The 16,826-nt window shown below is 34.7% G+C and overlaps 2 protein-coding genes across 7 annotated transcripts in view; one reads left to right on the top strand and one right to left on the bottom strand.

Annotated features, from left to right (window-relative positions):
• The window catches only part of MNAT1 (MNAT1 component of CDK activating kinase), a 188,579-nt gene that overhangs the window by 61,795 nt on the left and 109,958 nt on the right, over positions 1-16,826 (bottom strand). For 4 of the 6 annotated variants that reach the window (XM_038544873.1, XM_038544874.1, XM_038544876.1 and 1 more), the window contains one exon: positions 4,675-4,796. The exons of the other annotated variants lie outside the window; for them this stretch is intronic. In XM_038544873.1, coding sequence (XP_038400801.1) covers positions 4,675-4,796 — 122 coding nt within the window. The remainder of the gene's footprint in view (positions 1-4,674; positions 4,797-16,826) is intronic. 6 annotated transcript variants of the gene reach the window in all.
• LOC100683923 (ubiquitin domain-containing protein UBFD1-like) lies at positions 9,243-10,344 on the top strand. The gene is given in 2 exon segments (XM_038544879.1): positions 9,243-9,371; positions 9,374-10,344. Coding segments are annotated over 2 exon segments (939 nt in total). The 3' UTR covers positions 10,184-10,344.

Genomic DNA, 16,826 nt, shown 5'->3' with positions numbered 1-16,826 from the left:
TTCAAATCCCACATTGTATGTACAGATTACTTAAAAATAAAAATCTTTAGGGGTGCCTCAATCTGTTAAGCATTGGCACTTGATTTTGGCTCAGGCTATGATCTCATGGGTGGTGAGATTAAGCTCCACATGGGGCCCTGCACTCAGCATGGAGTCTACTTGGGATTCTCTCTCTCCCTCACCCTCCATCCCTCCTCCTACCCACTACTGCTCATGCTCCCTTGTCTGTGTGCATGTTCACTCTCTCTCCCTTCTCAAATAAATTATTTTTTAAGTAAAATAAAATCAAATCTTTAAAAAGTAAAAAATAAAAAATAAAGCTATCACAACTGATAGACTCACTTATATCACTTGTGTTAACAAGAAGAGATCTTAAAGATCATATTTTATCTTATAAAACAAGTTTCTCCTTATTTTTGTAATAAGCTCAAATGAAAAGCTCATATTAATCACTTCCATCTACTTAAAACAGTAGAGATATCTGATTAAATAATTTGAAATTGATGAATAAAATTGATAAGCACTCATAATTTATAACAGTTAAGAGAATAACTTGTCTTTGGGTGGAAGGTAGTAAAATATTAACTAGAAACACAGTTGATTTATTAAAAAGATAGTCTCAGAGTGCCAATCAATGAGATTACTAAACTAACCATGAAAGCCACTGTCTAGGGAATTTCAATTAGCAGTTAAGTTTTCCCAAAGCCTTCTACCACCGGCACAGAATTAATAATATTGCCTTGAGCGAACCAGAAGAGTACCACTAGTGAGGTGAACTATAATTATAAATTCATAATACTCTCCTGAATGAAAATTTTTCATTTATTCTTCTTCTACTTCTCAAGTTTAACTGACTTTAGAAAAAATCTTAGTAAATAAAAAGCACCAAAAATCTCTTGGCAATGTACTTTTCATTTCATTCTTTATCAAAGTTATACATAAGGACAAAATTGTAGTTCTTTGGAGACACAATATCTCCCAAGACCTTATATCACCTACTCCCCAAAATATATAATTAAAATTATTCCTAGAGTACTTGCACCACTACTTTTGCACCAGCTAAAGTGAAACTGCAAAGTATACCATTCTTAACTTCACCAAGTCACATAGATTTGAAAGCAGATACAAGAAAATAGAAATAAAGTAGTTAATTTACTCTCTATTCGCCTCTAGAAAAACTGAATCTGTTCAGGTTTAGCCTTCTGAAAGTTCCATGTGTATTGCTTACACAGATATAAACTCTGGCTTCAAAAAAAAAAAAAGTTTGTAGGATAACATAAGATGGAAATTAAAAAAAAAAAAAGATGGAAATTTTGTTGTAATAGGAAAAAAAAAGAGAGAGAAGAGTAGGAGCTAGAAGATTGGGGAAAGGGGGCGAGCCTGCCATAAATGGATACATGAGGCTCATTAGATGCAAGAAATGGACAACTCTTAGGATAGATGATGTGTAATTATTATATCTTTAGTCAACCTGTTTATATTACTTGTACCCTAAGAGCAGCACCTTTGAAGATACAAATCATTCTTTGAAAAGTTATTTCACAGAACAAATTTTTTTCAGTTTCTCTCTAAATGTTTTCTGAAATTCGATAAAAATATATCCTTAGATTTATAATCTTTTTTTTAATAAGAAAAAAATTAGACAGCATGTAGCTTCAAATAATAATTCCAGAAAAGAAAATGAACTAATAGCATAAGAAATCAATTCAGAATTTATTTTGGCAAATGTTTCAGTATGAGGTCATAACATTACCAAAAAGACTGCTTGAGCTAATCCCAGCTCCAAATACTAAAGCTGTCTGTAACTCAATTCCGTTCTCAAGGTAGAAGGCTAAAGAGATGTGAGATGGATTCTATTGGTAAATAAATAGTTCTATATCCAGAAAAAGTCAGTTTCTTTAGCAATTCTGATATCAGTGTTGATGATCTAGAAATTCCTACACTACTTAGCTACAGATGGCTAAAAAAAACTGTTTCAGTCAAGGTCTATTGACTTAAACATACATGTTTATTTGAAATCAGAACAATCTGCCCTTTTAACTATTGTGGGTATAGAATATATATGTGGTTTTTGTTGAGAGAAGCAAAAGTCTACTTCAAGAAATTCTGAGGGTGCCAAGGTGGCTCAGTCAGTTAAGTGTCTGTCTTCAGCTCAGGTCATGATCTCTAGGTCCTGGGATCAAGCCCTGCTGCTAAGCAAGGAGTCTGTTTCTCCCTTTCTCTCTGCTCATACCTCCCCCCAACACCACCTCGGCTTATGTGCTCTCTCTCTCAAATAAATAAAATCTTTAATTAATTATTTCTGGAACTGTATTCTAAATAGTCAAAGGTTAATGAAAGTCCCTCACCCACCACCACCTCCGCCCCCCCCCTCCCCCCCCGCCAAAAAAAAGTGATCCAGCCTCCTTTATTTAAGTTAAATAAGATTTCAGGTATGAAAAACTTGGGGTAAGTACAAACACTATGGTATATGGTAATATTTTATCTAAAGGATACTTACCCTACATTTTAAAATCTAAATCATAATGGTAAAGGCAAAACAAAGCCAAAAGGGGCTGCCAAAGTTTATTAAATTGACAATTTACTCAAAATTGTTGGGAAAAAAAGCAGTTAAGCAAGCTACATCTATTTTATACAGATTTCTAATAGAGTTAATTAAATATACACACATATATATAGCAGCAGCAGCACCATAGCAGATTAAAAGAGGGAAATAAGGAATATATTCCATTGAAAATACCCAATAAAAATTGGCAATAGAACACTAAATACAAGAGGAAATGGACTTTACCAAAAAAAAAAAAAAAAAAAGAGCCAGAACTCAGTTGCTAGGAAAAGCAAAGGTTGGCTGCCACTGGGGGAGAATTAGAAAACCTACTGCCACCTTCCTCAACTCCATACTGACACAGACAAAAGCCTTCAACCACTGAGGAAAGACAGGAAACCATTTCTTACCTGTACTAACACAATGATGCAAAGCACAGATCAGGGGACTAACAGGAAACTGTCTTATACCCAACATTTTCTATGCCTACCAACATAAGACAGAGTTCAGTTGTGGGACTGGGAGAGGAATACCAAACTCACCTGCACTCTGAAATAAGAGACAAAAGTTGTTTGCCTAGGAAAGAGACAGATATACCAAAAAAGCACCAGCCTAAGGTTCTAGCACACAAGACCTCCTAAGGCTAAAGTTGGAACAGGAGAACTAAGAAATCCCCTTGTTCCCACCAAAAAGCTAATTCCAAGTAAAGAGGAAAAGCAGTTCATTGCTGGGGAGGAGCACCAAGAGAGAACCTTATATAGCTCAGGCTGGCAGAGCCTGCTGAAAGCTGAGAGTAGAGCAAGAAGACTGAAAAGATTCCTCCAACACTCCAAGTCTCATACTAGGCACAAAGTGGCAAGACACTGTAACTGGAAGAAGTTGAAACCTTTGAGCAACAACTGGAGCAACAACAAGACTCAAACTAAAATCAAACTACAGACTTTATACTTCTCTATACTAATGCCCTGACAGAAAAAAAAAGACATAAATATTGTGGAGCATAAATATTACTTATCTCAGTCTCTGCTGTTCTATCACACAGAATATCCAATACTCAAATAATAATTATAATAAACACAGAAGAGCAGGAAAAATAAATCTATCATCATGACATAAAATAATCAATAGAACCAGACCCAGAGATGATAGAACTATCAAAGAGGCACTTAAAAATAACATGATTAGTAAGTCAAAAGATCTAGGAAAAAAGGCAGAGAATATGTATAAACAGGGAATTTCAGATAAGATATGAAATTGCAAAAAGGATATGGAAATGCTAGATATAAAAATAGCAAGATCAAAGGAAGTCTTTTGATAAAAAAGAAATCCATGAAGAAATAATGGTTGAGATATTTACAAAATATAAACAACAAATTATAGATTTAAGAAGTACAGAGAAAAAAAAAAGTACAGAGAAACTTGGAAAGCTCAGAGAAACTGTATTTTTATATATAATGACAGTTCCTTGTAGAAAACATATAATAAATCTTGTTTTTAATACAATCTGGCAATCTCTGCTTCTTATTTAGAATATTTAAACCTGTGCTATCTAATATGGGAGCCACTCGCCAGACATGGTTATTTAAACTAAACTGAATAAAATTTAAAATTCAGTTCTTCATTTGTACTAGACACATTCAAGTGCTCAGTAGAAGCATGAAACAGAGGGATACTAAACTGGACAGTATAGATATACTACATTATACTTTTTGACTAAATATATTTTGTGGCTCATTTCTCATAAATATAGTTATATTATAAACAGCAGAAAACCAGTACACCTACTCTTTTTCATGGCAAGGTCACAACTCTCATATTTTTACTGGCAGTAATTAAGCTCCTATTTCTAAAAAATTACACAGTGAGCTGAGAATGAATAGCTACTTCAGTATGGCTACCAACAACATCATTAAAAGAAGAACTAATATAATTCAATCTTAATCTCAAAAGCCCTAACAAAACCATACAAAAAAAAAATGTGTACACTTAGTACTAAGCATTCATTTTTCACAAAAGAATAAAGTTCTAAAATTAAAAATCTAAAACTTTTCTAAAGAGTAAATTCAAAATAGTACAAAAAGAAAAGCCCTAAGCATCAGCTCCTCAATCAGAAGTTCTTGAACACTTACCCAAGTCTTCCTAGCATCTCAAGATCAGGAACTTGTGGTCCACATGTCTCTATGTGCAGTGGTTGGTATTCATATAGAGCTTCTTCAAGCTTTTGAATAGGTGCTAATGAAATATGCTGACCCTGTTAGAAAAATTAAGGAAAGCAATACCTTTCATTTTCATTTTACTACTTATTTGTAGACTAAATTCCTCACTCTAAAAGTTATTATCCAGGGGCACTTGGGTGATGGAGTCAGTTAGGCATTGGACTCTTGGTTTCTGCTCAGGTTGTGATCTCAGTCATGGGACTGAGCCCTGAGTCAGGCTCTGAACTCAGTGTGGAGTCTGCTTAGGACTCTCTCCCTTCCCCTCTACCTGTACCCATTCTAAAATACATAAATAAATAAATCCTTTTTAAAAAATAAAAATGTTATCCATTGGGGAGGTCTGGCTGGCTCAGCTGATAGAGCATACGACTATTGATCTCAGAGTCATGAGTTTGAGTCCCACACTGGGTATAGATACTATATAAATAAACTTCTTAAATAACCTTAAAAATAAAATAAAATTTAAAAATATTACCCCCAAAAAAATAAATAAAATAAAATAAATAAAAATATTACCCATTAACTCTATTTCATAGGTATAATTCATTATATTACTGAAACCTACTTTTTATAATTTACACTAATTGACACATGATTTAAAAGAACGTCAAGTCCATCATTAAATTCAAATTTAGCCTTAAAGAGTATAGCTATTCAATACCAATGCAGAATTCAACAAACATATAAGCTTAGTCCATCTTCACATTTTCCTATTTATTATACAGCTTTGACAGTTTTGGTAAAATCAGTATTTTATTGAAAACCCTAACTAGGGAAAAACACTAATGAAATTATTCTCCACAAAATTTTGCCACATATGTCTGTCTACTCTCTTAAGTCTTCACAGTGAATCAACCTTACTTACCAAATGTGTGCGTATCATGTCTACTTACATATACACATGAGGAATTTTGTGCTAAAAACTAAGTTGAATGAAACACTCACAATTTCTCTGAAAAGAAATAACTACTGAACAACTATAATAAAAGGACTGTATTTGATTACAAGCATACAATTCAGCCATCATTACACTGAGATTTATCACACATCTGAGCATAGATTCTAATTTTTAAAAATCCCTGTTTTTTATAGTCCATATTTTCAGATTCTAACTCTAGTTCTATTTTTCTTTGTAGAGTTCTCATCAATTTATTTCCTAACTTTTTAATAAAAATTAGCTCTTAATTAACTCCATCATTTTCTAGTTTATAGTTTATTTCTGCTGTTACTCTCTTAGTTTCCTTTACTTTTCCCCTAAATTACTAAGTTGAATACAGAGTACATTTATCTATTTTATTAAATAAATAAATAAATAAATAAATAAATAAATACCATGACCTAAAAGTGATAAAGTGCAACTGAGTAAATGAGGAACAACCACTGACAATGTTTGCATCTGACTTGTGGTTTTTCTCTTTACTAAATTTATTCCCATGTAGCATCATCCTAGCTAGTTTACTGTCATGTATTAATAACTTCTCTAACAATGTGACCTCAAAAGTACTTCATCAAACATTGCCAAAGGACTAGAACAGACAATTCTCCAAAGATATACAAACTGCCATTAAGCACATGAAAAGACACTTAACGTCACCAGTCATTAAGGAAATGCAAATCAAAACCACAATTATATACCATTTAACAGCCATGACTATTTAGGATGGCTATTATCCAAAAGAAATAAATAAAACCACAGAAAATAGCAAGTTTTGGCGAGGATGTAAAAAAAAACTGCAACTCTTGTGTGTTGCTGGTGGGAATGTAAAATCGCACAGCCACTATAAAAACAGGGTGGTGATTCCTCAAAATATTAAATACAGAATTACCACATTAGCTAATAACTCTATTCCTGCATATATACACAAAAGTAGTTAAAGTAGGAAATCAAACAAATTTTTGTACACTCATATTCACTGCATCATTATTCACAGTAGCCAAAAAGTAGAAGCAACCCACGTGTTCATAGATGTATAAATGAATAAACCAAATGTGGCATATACACACAATGGAATATTATTTGGCCTTAAAAAGGAAGAAATTTTGACCCATGTTAAAACATGGATAAATTCTAAAAATATGCTATGTGAAATAAACCAGTTACAAAAGGACAAAATTGTATGATTCCAACTACCTAAGATTCATAGAGTAGTCAAACTCACAGATAAAGTACGTACAATGGTGGTTGCCAGAAGCTAGGGTGAGACAGGAAGGAGATGGGCTGTTAGTATTTAACAGGTACAGAGTTGTAGTTAGAGAAGACTGAAAAAGTCTAGAGATGGATGGACTACAATGTGAATATACTTGATACCAAGAACCATAAACTTGGGGAGCCCGGGTGGCAGAGCTGGTTAAGGATCCAACTCTTGGTTTTGGCTCAGGTCATGATCTCATTGTCCTGAGATCCAGCCCCATGTCAGGCTCCGTGTTCAGCATGGAGTCTGCTTGAGATTCTTCCTCCTTCTCCCCCTCCTGCTCATTCTCACTTTCTCAAATAAATAAATATTTTTAAAAAAACACTACATCCCTTAAAAAGGGTTAAAATGGTAAAGTTTATGTTATGCATATTACCACACTCAACAAAACTAAAAGACAACCTACAGAATGGGAGAAGATATTTGCAAATGACGTATCAGATAAAGGGCTAGTTTCCAAGATCTATAAAGAACTTCTTAAACTCAGCAAAGAAACAAACAATCCAATCATGAAATGGGCAAAAGACATGAACAGAAATCTCACAGAGGAAGACATAGACATGGCCAACAAGCACATGAGAAAATGCTCTGCATCACTTGCCATCAGGGAAATACAAATCAAAACCACAATGAGATACCACCTCACACCAGTGAGAATGGGGAAAATTAACAAGGCAGGAAACCACAAATGTTGGAGAGGATGCGGAGAAAAGGGAACCCTCTTACACTGTTGGTGGGAATGTGAACTGGTGCAGCCACTGGAAAACTGTGTGGAGGGTCCTCAAAGAGTTAAAAATAGATCTGCCCTACGACCCAGCAATTGCCCTGCTGGGGATTTACCCCAAAGATACAGATGCAATGAAACGCCGGGACACCGCACCCCGATGTTTATATAGCAGCAATGTCCACAATAGCCAAACTGTGGAAGGAGCCTCGGTGTCCATCGAAAGATGAATGGATAAAGAAAATGTGGTTTATGTATACAATGGAATATTACTCAGGCATTAGAAATGACAAATACCCACCATTTGCTTCGACGTGGATGGAACTGGAGGGTATTATGCTGAGTGAAATAAGTCAATTGGAGAAGGACAAACATTATATGGTCTCATTCATTTGGGGAATATAAATAATAATGAAAGGGAATAAAGGGGAAAGGAGAAAAAATAAGTGGGAAATATCAGAAAGGGAGACAGAACATGGAAGACTCCTAATTCTGGGAAACGAACTAAGGGTGGTGGAAGGGGAGAGGCGGGGGGGGGTGAGGGTGACTGGGTGGCAGGCACTAAGGTGGGCACTTGACGGGATGAGCACTGGGTGTTATTCTGTATGTTGACAAATTGAACACCAATAAAAAATAAATTTATTATTAAAAAATAAAATAAAATAAATAAAAATGGGTTTTAGATATTCTGATTTATTCATTTACCTTGTTAGAGTAATACACCAGAAAAAAAAAAAAGAAGTGAAATACCTAGAAAACTTTAACATAATTTTAACTCCTAACTTCCGTATGTTTCATAGCTTTTCTAAATAAATATGAAACTGTCAAACTAAATCTTTTACTATCTCACAGAAATCCAATCTCTGAACAATGATTCTGACTACAGTTACATGGGTTAAGAAGACTCACTAAGTGGGACATCTTGAGTGACATTTTGACATTCCTGTTTCAAAGTATCTTCTTCATAAGCTGCCAAGTGCTAAATTCTCCTGCCATATGATACATAAAGTCCAGTATTAGTGTTACATTATTAGGTGAGGGGGGGGAAAAGGAGAAGTGAAAAAAGAAAAACTAAGAATTAAAGAAGAAAATCTATTATATAGTACTAGTAACATAGTAATACAGATTACTTTATTATTCTGTTTTCATTTTATAAATCATGCAAGGCCAATAAAAGATGATATGGAATGGATATTTTCAAGAGCTGGAATACTTTCCAAGGAAAATAATATTCAAAAAGGACAGGCTCTCTTAAGTCATACTAAAAGTGATCGTTCACTAAATACCAACAAAAAAGCCCAAGTTACTAAAGTAATGAAATCATATCATCCAAAATCTTTTCTGCAAATTTGTAGGCACATAAAAGATCATCTAGTATAATAACAGTTAACATTATTTACTCGGTGCCAGGCACTGGTCTAATAGCTTTTTATGCATTATTTCATTGGTATTCACAATAGTTTTATAAGATAAATACTATTATTCCTACTTCACAGATAAGGAACAGGGGTTTAGATAGGTGATTTAGGCCTCTGCGGGAGCGGTGGTTGTTGTACACAATCATCATGGCAGCGGCCAGAGCTCTGGATGGCATGGAGGAACCTGGCATGGACACGGAGGCTGAGGCGGTGGCGACCAAGGCCCCCGCGTGTCCCCTTAACTGCGTGGAGGCCAAAGAGGGCGGCGAGGGCGGCGGGGGCGGCGGGCCGAGGACTCCTGCGCAGCGCCAGGCAACCTGCAGCCAGCCCCGGCCCAGCCCCCTGGGGACCCTGCAGCCCAGGCCTCAGTCAGCAACAGCAAAGACGCCGGCGGCGGCGCAGGCAGGAAGCTAGTGGACCTGAAGATCATCTGGAACAAGACTAAACACGATGTGAAGCTCCCCTTGGATAGCACAGGTTCCGAGCTGAAACAGAAGATTCACTCGATTACAGGTCTCCTTCCTGCCATGCAGAAAGTCATGTATAAGGGACTCGTCCCTGAGGATAAGACGTTGAGAGAAATAAAAGTGACCAGCGGAGCAGAGATCATGGTGGTTGGCTCCACGATAAATGATGTTTTGGCTGTAAACACACCCAAAGATGCTGCCCAGCAGGATGCAAAGGCCGAAGAGAACAAGAAGGAGCCACTCTGCAGGCAGAAACAACACAGGAAAGTGTTGGATAAAGGAAAACCCGAAGATGTGATGCCATCTGCTAAGGGTGCCCAGGAGCGCCTGCAGACGGTACCCTTATCTGGCATGTACAAGAAGTCTGAAGGCAAAGTGAGGCTCACCTTCAAGCTAGAACAAGACCAGCTGTGGATCAGCACTAAACAGCAGACTGCGAAATTGCCGGTGGGCTCCATTAAAAATGTGCTCAGTGAACCTATCGAAGGACACGAAGACTACCACATGATGGCGTTTCAGTTGGGCCCCACGGAAGCCTCTTACTACTGGGTGTACTGGGTCCCAACTCAATATGTGGATACAATCAAAGACACCGTACTGGGGAAGTGGCAGTATTTTTGAAAGCACTTTCTTTCACCTCTGGCCCAGGAGACTGACCCAAAGTGAAGGACATTGCTGGGAGAGGGCCGCAGCATCCCTGGATTTCAGAGCTCTGGGACTTTGTTCAGAACAAAAAAACCCAAAAAAACTATATCCACTCTAAGGCGATGTGGTGACTGAAGCCAGAGGTAATGTATTTTCATCATTAGCTTAATTTTAGCTTAAAATCGCCAGTTCCCTTTTCTGGCAGTCAGCTTCATACCATTTTTAAAGTCAACACTGTAGAAATCAATAAATCTGAGTTCCAAACATACATATATAATTAATAAAATAAAAAAATAAAATAGGTGATTTAGCTAGGTCACTCTGTATTAATGGTAGATTGAGGATTAGACATGGCTTTAGAATCTAATAATTTTGTTACATTCTAAAGCCAGTGTTCTTTTCCTCTAACTCCCTTATTTTATAGATAAATAAGTATTTAAAATACAAATTTTCGTAAAATCACATAGTAAGAGTCAAATCTCCTAATTCCTGTCTAGTATGGGTTCTACCTACCTTTTAATATCTTATTTTTAAATAATATAAAGATGGTTGCTCAATTTAAAAGTGTGATCTTAAATTCCGGATAGTTTAAGATAAATTTTTATACAAATTTCTAATAGCTATGGTTGAAACAATGCAGGCTCAGAAACTATTTTTTTAATTATAGCATGTGAAGAACAGTAAACAACACTGTGGTAATTCTGTTTACCATGAGAATGGTAAATTTCATAGGGCAGCCCGGGTGGCTCAGCAGTTTAGTGCCACCTTCAACCCAGGGCCTGATCGTGGAGACTGGGGATCAAGTCCCACATTGGGCTACCTGCATGGAGCCTGCCTCTCCCTCTGCCTGTGTCTCTGCCTCTCTCTCTCTCTCTCTCCTATGAATAAATAAAATCTTTTAAAAAAATGATGCCAAAACTTCACCTTGTAATGTTCAATTTAACTGTCCCCAAAAACACTTGGTGTGAGATAGATGCCCAATTTTTCAAATCTAAAGCCAGGGAAGAACTTACAGGACAAATCATTGACATAATTAAAATTAAAATTAAAATCACCAACAGATAAAAAGTCTTAGCAAGTCCTATGAGGAAAATGTTGGAGTACATGAAAAGATACTCAACATTAATCTTTAAGAAAAATGCAAATTAGGGGTGCCTGGGTAGCTCAGTGGTTGAGCCTCTGGCTCAGGTTGTGATCCTGGGGTCCTGGGATCGAGTCCCGCATCCGGCTCCCCGTAGGGAGCCTGCTTCTCCCCCTGCCTATGTCTCTGCCTCTCTCTGTGTGTCTCTCACGAATAAATAAATAAAATCTTTTTTAAAAATCCAAATTACAATGACAATGAAGTACTACTTCACACCCACTAGTTTGGACATAATCAAAAGAACAGACCATAAAAAATTTTATTGAGGATGTACAGAAACTAGAACCTTTATACATTCTGATGAGAGTGTACAATGGTGCCTCTTTAGAAATTAGCAGTTTTTCTTAAGTGTACAAATAATATATTATGACTTAGTACTTCACTCCTTCCTTTCCAAGAGAAAGGAAAACCTATGACCACACAAAGTCTTGTATGAGATATTCCTAGCAGCATTATTCATAGTAGCCAAATATTGGAAACAATCTACATGTCCATCAACTGGTGAATGAATTCGAAAATGCGGTATATGCAATACAATATGAATATTAACTCATAATTTAATATTAATAAAATATGCTGAATACTAATCATCAACAAAAAGGAATAAAATATTGATACATGCTGCAACATAGATGAATTTCAAAAACATTATGCTGAGTGTAAGAAACCAAAGGACTATATATTGTAGGATTCCATTTACATGAAATATCCAGAAAAGGTAAAAGTACAGAGACCAGTAAAAATCTACCGAAAGCAGATTAATGCTTGTGAGGAGCTAGAAGTGTGAATTCAGAATAACTGCAAAGAAGTACAAGAATCCACTGAATTGTACATTTATAATGAGTAATTTTTTACAATAAGTAAATTATACTTCCATAAAGCTGTTTACAAAATATAAACTTTAAGATGGTGATTCAAATCAACATTGTCGACAATGAAATATCCAAGAACAAATTCTCAGTAAAGGCAGAAAATATAAAACAAACCTAAGAGAAATTCTGCCATCTTTATCATCAAAGTGATAGACAAGTCATGAGAATAAATAAGATCTGAAGGAGGCAAATGTCTTGAAAAACACCCACATTAGGTAATTGAGTACATTTTGCTAATTCTAAGAATATAACACAAAACTAAGGCCTTTTCAACTTTTGTTGTTGTTGTCATATAAATAATAAATAAATGAAACATTGAGGATAAAAATGTAGTAAGAGCCACAGCAAATCACACAACCCAATACCCATGCAAGTAATGTAATGTTTTTACTCCCCTAAAATGTAACAAAATGGAGCCCCTGTTTCTCTTCTAAGATATACCTGAGAGCTCTACATTATATTTCAATCATTTGCCAGCCAAAAATATATGCACACAGGGAAAGATTTTCTAAAATTCAGCTCATTTCCATATAGAAAACATAGAAATATTTGAGGAATAATGCTGACCAAGGAAATTATACATAGCTATAATTTTAAGTATAATTTGAAATATATTCTTTAGCTTTTCTTACTTAGCAAATTTCAAGACTACTATAAAAATAGTTTACTATTTAAAACTGTTAAAAAATAAATAAAACTTAACTGTTAGAGCATCTATACATTACAAATATTACTCATTATTCTTTCTCCTCATATAAAGGAGAAACACAGACTATCTTTTGTGATAACTTAATATCAGGATTTAATTCCAAATAAAAAATTATATGATCTAGATTTCTGGAATCCATTCAGTAAGAAGTGAAATTAACTCTGAAAGCAACTTTAAAAAACTTCTGGTCATCATGTTAAAAGAACACGTACACACTTTTAGAATGCAGCAACCATTTAGAATAACTTTACTAAAGAAAACTATTTTCTAATAAAAGTAACAGCAACAGAAGTAGTTCATTAGTAATCATTAGTATATAGGTTGTTGAAATGAGCAATAATAAAAATACTAAAATGGAAGGATTGAACTTGTCATGATTAGCACCAGGTAATGCATAGAGTTGTTGATCACTATATACTGTACACCCAAAAGTAATATAACACTGAATATTACCTAATTGAAATTAAAACAGAAACTTTAAAAAATACTAAAATGAAAATATCTTTTCACATAAATCAGTATATAATTTATTAAGTACCATAAAAAGAAGCATAAAGTATTAGCAATTTAGGGACTTATCAAAGTTCAATGATTCTGAAAATCCTTTAACACAAATTTTAAGGATTCTCTTAATTTTTCTGTCTTGCTTATATGACTTGTCAGGCTAGTCTCGTTTTTAGCATATTTGCTAATAAGTCCTGTAAGCTTGTTTAACTGTATGTAATTATCTGTTTAACATCTTTCTCACCCATTAGACTAGAATACCCAATGTTCACTGCCATTTCTACAGCACAGTACCTGGCAACAAAGAGCTACCTGATGTTTTATTGAATGAATGAATACTACAAAAGGGCATGTGAATGGTCATATGGTATAGCAATATGAACCCTAGGAAAACTCTAAGAGTCAGTTTTCCATATTCTGTGAATTTAAGAACACTCTTACTAAGCATAAACAATTGAAATTTTGTTAATCACAGGTATTGTAAGGGTACATAAGGAATACAACTCTACCTTCTCCACAGTTTAATATTGTTCTCTTTCACTTATTCATTACAGAAAATTTGTGGATGCTTTTTATCCCTAGGCTGGAAATGTGTCTTCTAGCCTCTTAAGAACCCATTTTAACAAAATTTCAGATGATACTGCGGTATTCTGTGGCTATCATCACCTATTCACGCAACAAATAATGAATACTAACTGTATGTCCAAAACTAAAAACTCCAACAGTTGAACAAAACAGATAGAAGCCCTGCACTCAGGGAGCTTACTTTCTACTAACTTTTCAGTGGGATTGTGCCTTCTACTATTAAGTCTTTGAATCATCTAAATGCAAAACAAAAAACAAAGAAAAAAGAAAACAATGATAGTGGTAGTTGTTTTCATAAACTGAGTCCTCTAAAATCTTAAATTTATCAAATTCTATAGAGTGTGTCTTGGTACTAAAGGGAATTAAAAACCAGAATATTTCAGTGTTCTCGGAGCATTAAACCACTACAATCCTGGTTATTATTTCCAGAGAAAATACCTATAGGAGACCCTTTAGAAAATCAATTGTTTTTTCTGAAATACTGTTTCTATGTTGGTTAGTGTCCTAATATTTTCCACTTTTGCATATATACGTATGCACCTATATATAGACGTAGATATATATTTTCAATTATGTGGAGCATGTGTGTGTGTCTCGCAATTTTGTAACAGCATTAAGAATAGTTAAAGAACATACCTGGCACTGTCTTCAACTTGCTCATTCTAATTAATACTTTTTTGGTAATTCAGTTGTTTTTCATGTTTTTAAGTAGCAAGCAGAACAATTTTTATACTATGCTATTCTGATCACTCAAAGATGGTATCAGCTTGTCATCACTACAACAGCTGCATAGTAATAACTTCCTGCTAGCACATAATTTTATGGTAAGTACATTTCATTTTCCTCCATAGAAATGGCTTTCTCTAACTTCTTTCAAAATTTACAGTAAACAGCATTAAGGTCTACAAGGGATGAGACCATGCATGGTAAGAGGTAACTAACTATATTTTTATGTTGGCACTGCCTCTAAACTAAAATGAACTGAGGGAGGGTTAGCTCAAGTTGGTGAAGGGTGTGATTCTTGGTCTTGGGTGTTGTAAGTTCAAGCCCCACACTGGGTGTAGCGATTACTAAAAAATAAACTACTATTTTTAAAAAATAAAATGAACTGAGGTGATACAACTCTCAGCTTCATTTTCATAATCTAAAACGGGGATGTGGAGAGTGAATTGGGGTTTGGACCAGATTTTTTCCAGGTCTAACCTGCTATGATTTCATGACCACTAAATGGAAAGAAGCCATTACCTCATAATGTATCATGAAAATAAAAAAGAATTTTCCCCAAATTTAATGTAGAATATTTTGATTCTAATTATACCAGAAAAATAGCCAGTGGAAAAAAAACAAGTATGAATCCCCAGATTCTCAAGTCTCAACTAGAATCATGAGACTACATTCCCTTTCTGAATGCATGTTTTGCAATGAACAGAACTTTTCCTAAAAACTATTAACGATTTACTCTTTAAAGCATTCTAATGCTGAATTATTACCACAAATCAGATTTTATGAGGATTCCTTATCTTTTAAAATATGGTATCAAAATAAATAAAATAAAATAAGGTGCTTAATAGTTTATATTACCAATTTTTCTCCAAAATTTTCCTTCTCAAAAAAAGCAAGTTCAAGAATATGAAAGAAGTTTTATCCTGAATAGCACCATATTTTTCTAGTTCTTTAGTGATGATCAGTTCCATCCAAATATGTAAGATATGCTTTAAAACATTAAAGAAGAATTTCTGTATCTAGCTGGGCTTAAGCTTCTTGTTCATCACTAGAAAGCAAATGGTTCTAAAAGAGTTATACCCTCCCTTAGCAAAGCCAAGTCTCCAAAACAATTTCTGTCACACTGGCTCCAGAAACCTCATCACAATCTGTTCACTAAAGTGGAATTACTTTAAGGCTTTGTTAACTACAGTCATTTGCAATCCCCTTGTTACAACATACAGCAGTTAGTGTTCAAATTACCACACAGAAAAGCATCCTTTAACAATATATCAATTCTTTTGTAGAATTATTGTTACACAAATATATTTGTATATATATATTGTTAACATATATTTATTTCTTACTGTTAAACAAATATAAACTATTCCTTGAGGAAAAAACTTTAAAAATAAAATTTAACATATTCAGAAATTTAGAATGGAGGAAAATTAGGAAATAATTATCTATTAAAAAGATCATTATCATTAAGGCATCTCAATTATAATTATAACCAAGCTCTGCATATTTTTAAAAAAAGCATTTCTATAAATTCCTTTGTGTTAGTGTAGAAATACTATGGTTCATATAGAAACTAAATTCAAGGGGCACCTGGGTGGCTCAGAGGTTGAGTGACTGCTTTTGGCTCAGGGTGTGATACCAGAGTCCCGAGATCGAGTCCCACAGCGGGCTCCTGTATGGAGCCTACTTCTCCCTTTGCCTGTTGTCTCTGCCTCTTTCTGTGTCTTTCATGAATAAATAAATAAAATCTTTTTTTTTTAAAGAAACTAAATTCAATAATATATTTGTAGGCATATACCATTAGTTTTCAGAAAGCCAAAGGTCTCAAACTAAAGAGATGAACATGAAATACAAAAGGAATATATTTTCTCCCTATGCTTTCACCTGTTTTGACTATAGTTGCATTCATACAAATTTATCTCCTGAAACATGCAAATAAGCTAGTCATTTCTGCCTCAGACAATTCTACACTAAAACATCCAAGTGGTCCAAATGGTATCTAGAAGGGTCCTAAGTGATGTAACTGACTTAAATTCAACAAAGCTATAACAGTAAAGTCATAACTTATACAAGGATTAGGTTCAA

This window comes from Canis lupus, chromosome 8 (assembly GCF_011100685.1).
Source record: "Canis lupus familiaris isolate Mischka breed German Shepherd chromosome 8, alternate assembly UU_Cfam_GSD_1.0, whole genome shotgun sequence".
Taxonomy (NCBI): domain Eukaryota; kingdom Metazoa; phylum Chordata; class Mammalia; order Carnivora; family Canidae; genus Canis; species Canis lupus.
The sequence above is the reverse complement of the archived record's forward strand: the minus strand, read 5'-3'. Positions and strand labels throughout refer to the sequence as shown.